Genomic DNA, 13,597 nt, shown 5'->3' on the forward strand with positions numbered 1-13,597 from the left:
ACTGAATTTCAAGACTATTTGAAGATAAAAGGACATTGACAATATTCAATAAGACAGCCGAAAATACGCTGTTGTAGTAGTTCTTTACTTATTTTTTAAGTTGAAATGAAACACGAAATTAAAATTATTACAGGCATCTTTGATCAATTATCATTGAGACTCGTACGTTTTTCTATTTATTGTGAACCCATACCTACTGTATCTATATTGTCATAAACGAATGTTCTAGTTACTATTATTACGTCTACTGTGGTAACCTATTATTCGCCATGTAACATTTTAGTTAAGTGTACAATTGTTGTTAATTAAGGCTGGTTGGTTTCCTGAATAAATAAATAAATAAATCTATTTTTTTCCCATTTATCCTTAAAATTACCTGGCTGAAGCTTGTCCGACGTAGCTGCTGTGGAAGATCACCATATCCGATTTAGTTGGTAGGTCGTAGTGATTGTCATTGTCCATTTCAACGTCATCTTCTATTTTCGGAGTTCCTGATTACAAGCTGTCGCTGGTTCACCGCCACGACAAGCCTGTCAAAAAGCGGGAAGGCTACTACAAAATTCGAATCGTACCGAGTCGTAACTGTTCCTCTCACTCTCGTATTAAATAATAAGTAAGCGTCGAAATGTCATGATCGATACGTGTATAATATACACATTTCGAACTTCGTATCTAGCTGTCTAGACTACACTCTATAGAGTTTGATGAAGAGCATAATTTATTTGATATTTTACCTGGATCAAGATGATGATTGGTTTACTCAAAAGAGTGGGGTTCATTCGAACATCAAAAACACTCAATGATTTCGTGTTCACTGTAGCGCGTGTCGTGGGCTTTAAGATATCCATGCTTCGAGCCATGCGTCAAAATGACGACGCATACGCACCCATACTCACGGAAATCCTTGGAACAGACTGAAATGAAAGTGATAATAGTTAAATTATTGAAATTTTAAGTTATTGAAGCATGCACTGTGTAGTCCCATCCAAAAGATGGCATATACAGTCACACCAGTGGTCTGAAAAGATTCCCGGCCCACTCTTCCATTGGAAGGCAAAAAAGGCAGACCTTAGTTTCAAGTAAATGCATACGTCAGACCATCCCGATCTCCAAATCCCTTAGCTAAGAATTGTAAAGGAAAAGGCGAGGGTAGACTGATCTAAGCCCACAGAGCTATACGGGAGAATGCATCCTCTCCCGACTTTCCAGCAAATGCCTGAAGCAAGACTTTCTGGGTAAAAAGAAACCCCACCAACCCTCTCCTCCTCGTAGTAAGTCCCAGGAGCTGGTACGTGCAACCAGGTTTTTTAGCCGGTGAGTATTCGGCATTTTCTAGGTCCTCTCTTCCCTGACGTCCATAATCGCTAATTCCAGCTTGCATGCCCCATCTATAAAGGTCACAGCTCATTAGATCCACCCGGCACCCGATCAGCACCGCCTCGCCGCGAGCGGTTAGTATTCTTTATATGGATTTGTATGGGCATACCTACGCTCACTACATAAACCTGTAGCTTCACCGGATCGCCTCGCTTGCGAAGTGTCCACGCGCTGACGGCGAGTGGACCACTACTCGGTGATTAGCTCGCTGCTTGTGCGCTTGCCTCGCGTGAAACGCGCGCGGTCGATGTGGCGCTTTCCGCCCTCATTTCATAATAGACTACTCGGATATTCGTGACCACGCGACGTTCACTAGTTGACCACGCGAAGTCCACTCGTTGTCAACGCAGCGTCCACCCGTGGACCAACTGTCGACAATGAGTGGACGCCGAACAATGATGCGGTGCTGGTCGGGTGCTGGTCGGGTTCCGGGTGGGTCTAATAAGCTGTGACCTTAAGCACCTCATGTAAAATTAAAAAATAAAACAAGTAAACAAAGCAAGGACCTAGGGTATTTGGTCAAAAAAGTTATTGAAACTAATCAAAGAAATTTACTGATTGCGTGGAGTAAGAAAAAATCTTAATAGGTCAATCTGAATATCGATAAAATAATATTATGAGCTAATTTTATCGTAATAAGTACGAAGAATTACCATATCGCTACCCCGCAGAAAATATACCAAATCTTTTAAGAAAATTTGTTGAGCCGTTTTTGCAACATGCAATCATCATTTTTCCATGTGCATAACCCTCAAAGTACTTAATATTGATGACGTCATCGTCGTTATTGTTTGAAGGTTTTCACTGACGTCAAAACACAACCTTACACTTACAATTTTTTAATTGCTGTAATAGCATTTTCTTCGGTAGATCTAAATGCGATTCCACTTCAAAATTGAACATTTCAAACGTTGTTTTCAATGCTTCTTCATCTTGCATAATACCTACTCGTGTATTATTTCCGCCTAAGAAATTTTTGTGATTGAAAATGATCATGGCGTTTTTCTTATACTTTTCCATTTCATATGTGTCAGCGTATTTTTTTATCATAAATACTTTAGAAATATCAGGTTCAGATACCGTTTCAGATAATTCATCAATCCTCTTCATCCCTAATGTTTCTAAATTCTCATAATCAGGTGATGGTGTGCGAGGTTTTGGATCTTGCTTTCCGCCATCTTGATTTGGTTTTTCATCCATCAAGCGATCTCGAATGCTTAGCGCTTGTAATACCCAATCAATTGGCGTCGTCCTTCCAGTTCCTACTTCAGAACTTCTGTCGGAAACAATGCCGGGTTCTGCATCGAATTCTAAAGAAAAGGACCCTGGATGCGATCCCTGTAGAGATCTTTCATTACCATCACTGTAATAAGTTTTAAGGCTTCTTGCTTCCTCCGAAATCCCGCGTTCAGAGTTACAGCTTTTCCACATGTTGATTGTAGTAGGTATAATTTTATTTATATTGTTATCACAACGTCACTTTGTCTCGGCAATACTATTGTTTACCTTATCGGCGAAACCGACCAACCGAGTTGACGAATTACAACTGGCTGAGGTATTAGCTCATTTCTTATCAAACTCTGGCCACGCGAAAATAAGCAACAAATTATATTTTATATATTTTTTAATTGCAGTGCATTTGGAATATGTACGTCAGTTTGCTATTTTATTATGATGAAGCGAGTTAATATTTAATTATTATATAATTAAGAGATGTTTGTCCTTAGTGATTCGAGTATTAATTTGTTAAATGGCAACACTTTCTTTTTCGCTTTTTAGGGTAATCCTTTATTTTCGGGACTACTTCAATAAATAATAGAAAATAGACGAAATAACTACTAATAAACTCATACAATATTATGACCATGTCAAAGTTTATGTCAAAAATACTTTGACGCTGTTCCAAGAAATATGGCGCCAACATTTGATTTCCATTATTTGTTATCGACTGTCTTATGTATTACAAATGTCATAGTAACATTAACCATGGAAAACAGGTGACAGACAACACAAAGTAAATGTAGAAAAGTGTAATTGGTATCCTTTAAATTTTCTTGCCGTTAAATAAAACAATAAAATTTGACAATTGGCACGATAATATTATATAGTATTGTGTGATATTGTGTATTGTTGTATATATAAAATATTCTCGTGCCAAATGTCAACGAGCGTAGATTTTGATTAGGTACCTATAGGTACTTATATGTACGAAGTGTATTTTTCCTTGAGTGTATACTCCCAATTTCAACAATACTTATAATATCGAAAATACAAACTGAAATATAGATGCATTACATTGCAACTAACCGCTCACCCGGACAAGAGATGTTGTTATTAAGCAATCAAATTCAATTAATCTGCATCGACATCATTAACATAATTAATTATGTTAATTTGATTGCTTAATAACGACATCTCTTGTCCGGGTGAGCGGGTAGTTCCAATGGGGTGCTGAAAGTTTCTCGATGAGGGCTACAGCATAGATGTCCCTAGTGTCGCTGCGTAAGTGACTAAATAAGAAAAAACAAACAAGCTGAGATTATGTGGAGCATGGGAGAAATTCGTGTCTACATATATCACTGTCCAGTGGTGGTGTAGTGGTATAGCACGTGGCAAGGAATGCCACGCTAGTTCGATTCCCAGCACTAGTCTCACTTTTCTGGTTTTTCTATGCATCTATATTTCAGTTTGTATTTTCGATATGGGTTTTACGACCGTAAAAGTAACAAAAAATTTGGAATTGAAATAAAAAATACAAAAAGATTCCAAAAAACCAATCTTACTTATAATATGTTTTTGATTAGATAACTTATTTTTGCTCGTATTTTTGCTCACGCGACGCGCTCGCTTCGCTTGGCGCTCGGTCGTTGTGGTCGTAATTGTACCTAACCCTCGCTTCGCTCGTCGTCGTTCCTAATTTTTTAGGGTAAAAACGGGACCCTATTACTAAGACTCCGCAGTCCGTCCGCCTGTCCGACTGACTGTCACCAGGCTCATGAACCGTGATAGACCGTTGAAATTTTTACACATTATATATTTCTGTTGCCGCTATAACAACAAATGCTGAAAACAGAATAAAATAAATATTTAAGGGGGGCTCCCATACAGCCAAAGGTGATTTTTGCCCTTTTTTTGGTCGATATTAATAACGGCAACAGGTAGATGCTTGAAATACTCATAGAATATTTAGTCGTACATTTATTTTTAAAATAAATAGTTACATTAAAATAAAATAAATATTTAAGGGGGGCTCCCATACACCAATCGTGTTTTTTTAGCTAATGTCTAATGTTGTATAGATAGTACGGAACCCTTCGTGCGCGAAGGCACTTGGCCGGTTTTTTAGAACCTAAGCTGACAATAAAAGTGACCAATTACTGAAATCTGTGGGAAATATTTAGGAGAAACAAAAACAATGAATTAATGATTTATAAATCAATTTTAGTGTTGTTTTATTAGAAATAAATAAACTGTTTTGGTTCCATATACACGAATACAAACTTAACGTTTATAAATTGTAATTTCAAACAAAAACGTTTCAACAGATTTTATATTTTATTAATCTTTCTAACTTATCACAAATTAATTTGAGTAGCTTATTCTTAAATACGTTAATTGTATACAGACTTATTATACAGTGAACACAAACATATACCTTGGAGAGATCACCCCTAACCTTATGCTAGAGGGTTGAGAATACTGAGACCCATAAGAAAACGGTACTAACCTTGTCGCATAATACATAAGTCACTAACTTAAACGTAGTAAATAATAAAAGATTAACCCCTTCTTTTAAGTACTGTGCCAATATTCCATCTCTCATTTGTTTCACCCCTTTAGGGGTGTATTTTCCAAAAACAGCGGTTCTATAACTATAAATGTTGTTACTACTTTTTAGAAGATTACGATTTTTGGATTTTTGTATGCTTGTTACGAACTAACTCAAAAACGACTAAACCGATTTTAAAAATTCTTACACTCTTAGAATGCTTAATTATTCCAAAGTTCTATAGATTATATTTATTACCAGAAAAAAATTGGGTTCCGTACTAAAACTTCAATAATAAAAATAAATAAATAAATATCACGGGACAATTCACACCAATTGACCTAGTCCCAAAGTAAGCTTAGCAAAGCTTGTGTTATGGTACTAAGCAACGGATAAATATTATTATATAGATAGATACATACTTAAATACATAGTAAACACCCAAGACCCGAGAACAAACATTCGTATTTTTCATACAAATATCTGCCCCGACACGGAATCGAACCCGGGACCTCAAGCTTCGTAGTCAGGTTCTCTAACCACTAGGCCATCTGGTCGTCAATAATGAAACTCAAAGTGTCAAAAAGTTGCCATAAAAAATCTTTCATCGCATGCGCTGTGGAAACTATTGATGATAGAACAAAAAAATGTTCTACAATATTATAATCAATAGTTATTTTATCTTAAGTCAATATCATAAAGACTGACATGGAAAAACTTTTCTCACTCTAACTATATTAAGTAGGCAGTGATGTGGGGTGGCGGCGAGGTGCTGCGGCACAAACTAACGCTGCCTAGGTACAGTCGAGTGCAAAGATATTGACACGGCCAAAGTTACAAAAATATGTATACACGACCTTAATGTTAAGTGCATGAAGTCGTGTGTACATATTTTTGTAACTTTGACCGTGTCAATATTTTTGCACTTGACTGTACCCTGGAATTAACCCGATGCACGATATACGTAACGTAAGAAAAAAAATGTTTATGGGCCAGTTTTATAGCTTTACATAATGCATGTATGGAGGCAACAAAACTGACAGCGAAAATACCTATTGAAAATACTGTTTAATATTTAAGACACTTATTTTCGTATGAGAACCGATAATATTTTTGATTCTGAGCAGATATAACGCACATTTTTTAAATCCCCACACTGATAGCTAATGGAGTCCCAGTTTTTAATTTTAACGTAATTATTATCCTACTTTTTGTACATATGCAAATATTTGAAGAATTTGTACTCCTGGGCATTGGTTACTAGATGGCTGCATATTGTTCGTAGCATCACCTCCTTCGAGGAGTTGAATTCTTTGTCATCTTTGAATGTGTCTGCTACATTGAGGAAGCCTCTCGCCGTTGCATCATCAGGGTTTTCTTCTATGAAGAGCCTGTAAACAAAACAAATTTACGCTATTTAAGGTAAAACTTGCTGGCTTACAACTTAGCATCCTATTACAAAGCCTAGTATAGTATACGTAGGTACAACTTGTCACTAGCGTCTCGCTCGACAAGTTAAAAATATAAAGCCTCACACCTAATGGTATTAACGGAGAAATGACTGGTTTAGGATGTATAAAGCGGAACATTATTTTATTTTGAAAATATATTTTTTATTTCATGTAATCAAATAATTTACAATATTACGAAGTTTCTGACAAAGATTACAATCCACTTAGGATTTCGGTCACTGTCCAGAGAGTAGACACGTTGTGCATAGAACTCGCTATTCCGTGAAAATATCAATATCTTAAATTCATTGTCTAGCTATTTATAAAGGAAGTCTCCATCCAAAGCGACCGCTGGGCATTGTTGAATTAGTCCCTTATAATATAATTTTAACAGAAGCCGTATTGTCTAACGCACTACCTAACCTCCGCGATTCACCATCTCTTTCTATCCTTGTCTTATACTGTGTGACATAAAGATGTAGTGAAAACGATTGTGATTCCAAGTGTGCAGACAACAAGGCCTCAGATCAGTCACTTTAGTTAGTCGGAACTAGAGTTAAAACAGTTAATCAGTATCTTACTAAATGGAACACGAATGTAAGTGATGAGAAAATGTATGTACATCATTCCAATTACGCACCTCAAACATGTTTTAATGTAATCGAAGTGTGAAAGGAAACAGGAGCACGTCGTATACTGCATCAGTGTAGGCGTTATCGGACCTCCACTGTCCAAAACCTCGTTCCTCGAGGACTGTCGCACATTCTTCACCCTTCTGTAATACACCGTCTCCTCGCCGTACTTCTTCAGATACAGCTTCCTTATCAACGTTGAAGTTGTGACCGGCATTTGTTTATTTATGTCCATTTCTAAGGTCCTCCTGTTGTACTCTTTATGGTATCGGTCTATGGCTACTTCTCTTTTGACTTCGGTTAGGATAGCCTCTAAGTCATGAGAGTCTGCCATGTCATCGATTTTACCGCAAAGCGATTGGATGAACCAGGAGCCGTACAGTTCGTTTCTGAAAGCAAACCGAGTACCTAGTTAAATTTAATAAATTAGGCAGCTATTTACGCTAAAACTACTTTAATTCTCAAACTTAGCCGTAATAGGTTTCCTTGTATATTTGATGTACTTAACTTTCATCATGATTTTTTTTATAATTTTCAAACCAACAGTTCCATTTGGCTTTAAGAGGGGGGGGATGCTCTACTTAAACAAACATTTGTACTTTAAAGTTGAATATTTGGCAAACGAATCACTGTATTGAAGAATAGTTTTCACAACCCCGGAATGATTTTAAAAGACCTATCCCATCCTACCTATCCTATGGAAGGATAAACCACATGGGAAGTACCCCAACATTTTTTTTCAGCAGTTTTCTAGCACTAATACCTAGTCTGTAAGCTAGGTCGTGAACGGATGGACCGACAGATGAACAAATAGACATTATGAAACTATAAAAAACATAGAAATTACTGAAAATATTACGTTGTGGAAGTATCACCTGTGTGAAGGCTTGCCTATGTAAGAACTGTGGAGTATCAGTATGTCGGCTTCCACGGGAAGGGTATAGGCTTCAACTTCTTCGTCGATGTCTTTCCTCACGCGGCCAGCGTAGTGGACCGCGACGCCGGCCGTCGATTTTGTGCCGCGACAAGCCTGGATGGAAAGGTACTTATTTATTATAACCAAAAACTAAAAAATATTGTCAAATCACACCCTATCTCTACAACTATCATAGGCAATCAGAGAACTGCTTTTTCGAATCATATCTATGAGTTATCCTTTGAAGGCTAATTTTCGATTATTTCTCAGAGATTATTTCTCTATTTCAGAGGAGTGAGCAGTTCTAGCTTGCACTACGGTTAAACGTGCGGCCATCTCTAGCCGGAGCTGTTCCGCTCCCGCTGACATCATCATAATCTGCCGTAGGAAGCTCACTGTTAGACCATACCTCCACCCTTACATCGGTTGGAAGTGACCTTCAACTACCGTGAATGTGCGGCTTTAACCAGGTCATTCGTCCATCTCGCTGGTTTACATCATAAATTACGCTGGCTGCACTTATTAAGCCACGGTCTCCGTTCGAGAACTTTCCGGCCCCAACGGTCATCTGTTCTCCGTGTTGTATGGTCGGCCCAGTGCCACTTCAACGAGCTAATTCGCTTGGCTATACCGGTAACCCTCGTTCTTCTTCGTATATCCTCATTTCTAATTCCCGTAGAGAAACCCCGGGCATAGCTCCTTTCATAGGTCACTTGGCAACTCTGAGCCTATTTATAAGGACCCACAGCTACTGACCTGTATGATGAATATGATGGGCTTGGTGACCAGAAAAGGCTTGTGCAGGAAATGCTTGACCAGTTCTAGCTCGCAAAATGGCTGGTCGCGTGCTCGCAGCAGACCCTGGCGGGAGCCGTGCGTCAGCACAGCTACGACCACACAGCCGTAGTCAGTGAAGTCGGTGTTTGCGACTGGGGAAAAGTTATTTTTTACTAGAAAGTAAAATGATGACACCCATTTTTATATAAGTAGTCTGAGCTGAGACCTCAAGAGTACTTATGTCTTTGCCAATCTTTATGATTACGTCTTTCCATAGTTCAGCCAATTTGCTAATCCCCAAAAACGGAATCTACAAAAAATCTATATAAGTATCGAATACGAGTATGCTTACAAAATTTCATTAAACTCTGTTGTTGGTGGCGTTGTTGGCTTTTTAGGGATAAGCTCGCCTTTGTTCTCCTTTCTGTGTATTTGCATTTTTATTTTTATGTGCAATAAAGAGTTTACATACATACATACAATCGGACATCTGCTGGACGTCCGTGGAGACTTACGAAAGAATTTTTATCCAAGCTAAACCGGAGACGCTTCGCGCTTCCCTTTGATTTGATGGCTGGTTTGGCATTAACTATCTTTAAGGTAACTTGCTGCCTCCTTGGTGCAATTTAAGCTAAAACTTTAACCCACTGTTAAACAATTGCAAATAGGAATCATATAACCTCCTCCTTTTTCTGAAGACTGTTAAAAATGGGTTGCAACCATTTCCTCACCTCCCCCCATTTACGTCTATTGTTTCACCGAATTGCATAATGTTTATACATACATGCTTCTAGTTCGCTGAACAGCTCTGCTTTAGTCCTGTCCTTCCTCTCCTCGACTTCGAAACCATATTTTTTGAACGTCCGTTCCAGTGCCTCTACGTCTTTTTCTGTCCCTAATCTCTTTTCATACCCGTCCACGTTTTCCTGATTAAAGATAATCATCGCATTTTTCTCAAATTTCTCTAATTCGTACGTCAAACTATGCTTCGATAACGCTCTAGTGTTAAAAATCTGTTCCACCGGACTTGGACTAAAGTCTTCCTCTTTGCTAGACTCTGCTTCGTAATGAGATGGTTTCCTTTTGTATTCGGGTAAGTTTTCTGTTTCAGGGGAAGTAACTTGAACAGTGGGAGGGGCTTTCATAATGCCATCTGTCGTTATAACATCGTTCAAATCACTCTCAACTGATTGAAATTCCTTTGTCTCTCTGTCAGACTCAAAGCCTTTTATTAACCTAAAATTGGGCACATACTTTTTACGTCTCAATCTATTTGCTTTAGAAAACACTTCTTCACTGTCACTGTAATTAACATTCTCACTTTCGGATGAATTAGACATTTTGTTATTTCAGGACAACTTTTTGTAACCGCGGTACACCGACTGACCGCGTTTCACAACATAATATCTGCTGTAAAATAATCTTATCGAAGATAGATAATATACAACGGATTTTGTTAGAAGCGCGAATTATTTATATTGATAAAACAATAATAGGTAATGCCTAAGTGCTTGGCATGACGCTTGTTAAATCGTGAACGCTACCAAAAATAGAGACACAGAAGGCAATGCGTTATTATTTGATGAGTCAGACAAATTCCAATAAAATAGGTATTTTAAACAAACATTGGGTAAAGCTAAAAATAAACGACATTGTTGTAGATAACAAAAGTTAAGGAAAACTTTAGATATACATACATTATACGGATGTTAGAAGAGACAAGTTTAGGCGAATTCTTTCAGATAAAATGTAATCCCACCAAAAACAACATGTGCATGTGAAAAGCTGCAAGTCTCGCAACGCAGCTCTTATAATGCTTAAAAGTTTCGAGATGCAATGTTATAACAAGTCGGATATCATATCATAGTCATGGGGATGTCCAATAGAACACGATTTCCACCAACTTTCTTATTTAAAAACCGTGGCAAAAATAGTAAATTGTACAACAATAATAGTAGATTGTACAACAATCCGTTGAATCCGTTGCTCGCAGGCAGTCGCCGCTAGTTTGCGCACAGTGCCTTCTTAATGGCCTTCTTGCATCAGCTCCAGAGTGTGACGTGTTTGATGGTCGATGGAATTGTGTATGTGATAAGGTTCTGTGAGATGATGGATGCACGTTTGTACACCTGTACTTAAAAAAAAAGTTTAAATGTTTTGTTTTGTTTTATACCTTTTATTTATGAATTGTTGTTTTGTTGGATTGTCATTCAATCTCTTTGTCTCTTCTCAGTGTTTGTCTTGCGCAGTGCCATAGTGTTTAACTGTTATACTGTGTAAGTTTCTTTGAAATAAATAAACAAGAGTATAAAACGAGCCATTTTACCCGAGACGTTCATATATGAGATATGTGAGGGTGGATAGACACGTCGAGGGGAAAATGGGTTTAATGCTCGAGTTTTGCACTCGGCTTTTCACTTCGATTGCGAGGAGATGAAATAAGAACAGGGGAAACATTGTTCACTTACCAGGTACCTTTCATTTTTCATGCATTGCTAATATATATTACAAATTTTTAGTTTTATTCGTTTGTTTTGATTTATTTGACTGATTTTCAGTTTTATACAAATTAAAAATTATTTAACAAATACATTGAAACTTTTTTGTTTGTGGCTGTTTAGGCCTGATTGCCTTGGTCTTAGACGAAGATTTTGAAGAAAATGTATTTTCACTTCTCATGTTAGTGTTTATGCTGGATCTAGGCGACATAAAATGACTTTTTATGCTCTAGTGCGTAAAGTAAAATCTTCGTCTAAGACCAAGGTAATCAGGTGTCAACAGCCACAAATAAAAAAAGTGTCTGTATTTCTTTAATATTGAACATTTGTGAACAGGCAACACGCCAAATTTCATCTGGAACGGACGCGTAGGCCTGATGATGATGATACCTACTGTAAACTGTGCATCATCCACATCATCATTTTGACCTATATACGTCCCACTGCATGTCACTGGCTTCCTCTCAGAAGAGGACTTGTGCCGTAATTCCCACGCGGACACTGACGCTGGTTTGTACAGGCTCACGGTCACGATGTTTTCGTTCACCGTACTCGTAAAGTTCGTTACCATGAATCACAGTTCACAAAAAGCCGTGGTAGTCTTGTGGTTTCACCTATGGCTTCTCTAGCAGAAGATCGTGGGTTTAAACCCGGGCTCGCATGTGCGAAATTACATTTGTTTACCAAGAACTTTAGGGTGAAGGAAAACATGGTGAACCAACTTGCTTGCAAAGCAATGAGGGCTATCGTTTTTCTCTCTTTCTAGATGGCGCCACTGTTACGTGTGGTTTTTAAGTGTGCCTTTCAAATTCTGTTATTACGGGCGTGAAAAAAAAAAGTTTAAAATCATATTTAATACACCTTAAAACCGTATCATAAAAATATCGAGCAACCACAGTGTTGCGTTGCGTGGTCCCGTTTTGTTCGGAAAAAAAGGAGGACAAAAATTTCCGAAAGACAAAACTGTCTCAAAACACAGACATTCATTGCCCCGTAAACGCATAATTGCCATAATTAATTTCAGGTACCTATTGCAAAATATTCTTCTTCTTCTTCTTGTCTTTTAAAATATGGCTTTTCTGTCCTAATAAATAGGACAATTTCGCCAGTGTCAAGTTAAACTCTCTTTGAGAGGCACGTTGTACGGTGATTGTAGTTTTAGCAACTTGATACCTAAAAATTTCAGAAACCACGTGGAGACCACTTGCGCATTAAAAAATGTTAGACACGAGAGCAATATAGGATTTTGGGATCACACTGTTCACTGTTAAGGTTAATCGCCGCATAAAACACTATCAAAAATTATAACTTCAACTAGCCAAAGAAACATAAATAAGCAAAATTAGATATTGTCTACATCCGCCATCTTCGAATGCTACAAATCGAATCCCCTGCAAAATATTCACAAAACCACCCAAAAACTATGAGATTTGACATTTCGGAGACCTCACGCTACACTAGCATACGCGATACCCTCATTAAATGGCGTGTGAGAAATTGCTAATCCGCATTGGAACGACGTGGGCACTACGGCCCTAGCCCGCTTGTTCTAAGACGAGGCCTATGCCCAGCAGTGGGACGTATATAAGCTGGAATGATGATGATGTTGAACAGGTTTCGGATAATACCCACCAACATCCGGCATTCTGGTACAATCCGGAATAAGAAGATGCAATTCATTCAAGTATTTCCCCCCCCTGTGTTGTTTTGAAGGTTTTTTTATGACTCAGTCGCATAACTTTAGATACCTATTAGTTACTTCTACGTGAAGAACGAACGGAGTAAGACGTATTGAGTCTATTGATAAGTTTTCTCAAGGTACACAGAATTGAAGTATTTGATCTCACATGTAATCTCGGATATACAAGATGATTATTTGTGATAATGTTTACAAAAGGTTAGCTAAGGGGTAAAGTTACATTTTACCGACTTAACAAAGACAGGGGTTCTCATATTAGCCTTACCTGCTCTTAGAAAAGTGCATAGGAGGCAAATGTAACACACACCAAGTATCACAGCCATAGTTTTGTTTGCACAAAATAGTAAATCTTAATATTTGCATGACTTATAAAGTTTGAATGTATGAGACTCATAAATCATGAACATCGTGTAATGTACTACACTTTAAGCAAATAAATACATTTCATTTCATTTCATTTCAAAAGTGGCAGCCCCCT

General features: G+C 37.9%; 1 protein-coding gene across 1 annotated transcript; it reads right to left on the reverse strand.

Annotated features, from left to right (window-relative positions):
* Positions 1-4,974: 4,974 nt before the first annotated feature.
* LOC141438268 (caspase-1-like) lies at positions 4,975-10,317 on the reverse strand. The gene is made up of 5 exons (XM_074102068.1): positions 9,707-10,317; positions 8,902-9,074; positions 8,105-8,259; positions 7,238-7,618; positions 4,975-6,537 (listed from the first exon to the last, which is right to left on the reverse strand). Exons 1-5 carry the CDS (start codon positions 10,260-10,262, stop codon positions 6,351-6,353), a joined length of 1,452 nt encoding a protein of 483 aa, XP_073958169.1. The 5' UTR covers positions 10,263-10,317; the 3' UTR covers positions 4,975-6,350.
* Positions 10,318-13,597: the final 3,280 nt, after the last annotated feature.

This window comes from Choristoneura fumiferana, chromosome Z, assembly GCF_025370935.1.
Source record: "Choristoneura fumiferana chromosome Z, NRCan_CFum_1, whole genome shotgun sequence".
Taxonomy (NCBI): domain Eukaryota; kingdom Metazoa; phylum Arthropoda; class Insecta; order Lepidoptera; family Tortricidae; genus Choristoneura; species Choristoneura fumiferana.

Excerpts from the sequence above, each read along its gene's own strand:
- LOC141438268 (XM_074102068.1), bottom strand. The coding sequence starts at position 10,262 with ATGTCTAATTCATCCGAAAGTGAGAATGTTAATTACAGTGACAGTGAA. Across the intron at positions 8,260-8,901 it reads CCATCATATTCATCATACAG|GCTTGTCGCGGCACAAAATC; the intron begins GTCAGTAGCTGT and ends CTTTCCATCCAG. Across the intron at positions 6,538-7,237 it reads TACATTAAAACATGTTTGAG|GCTCTTCATAGAAGAAAACC; the intron begins GTGCGTAATTGG and ends TTTTGTTTACAG.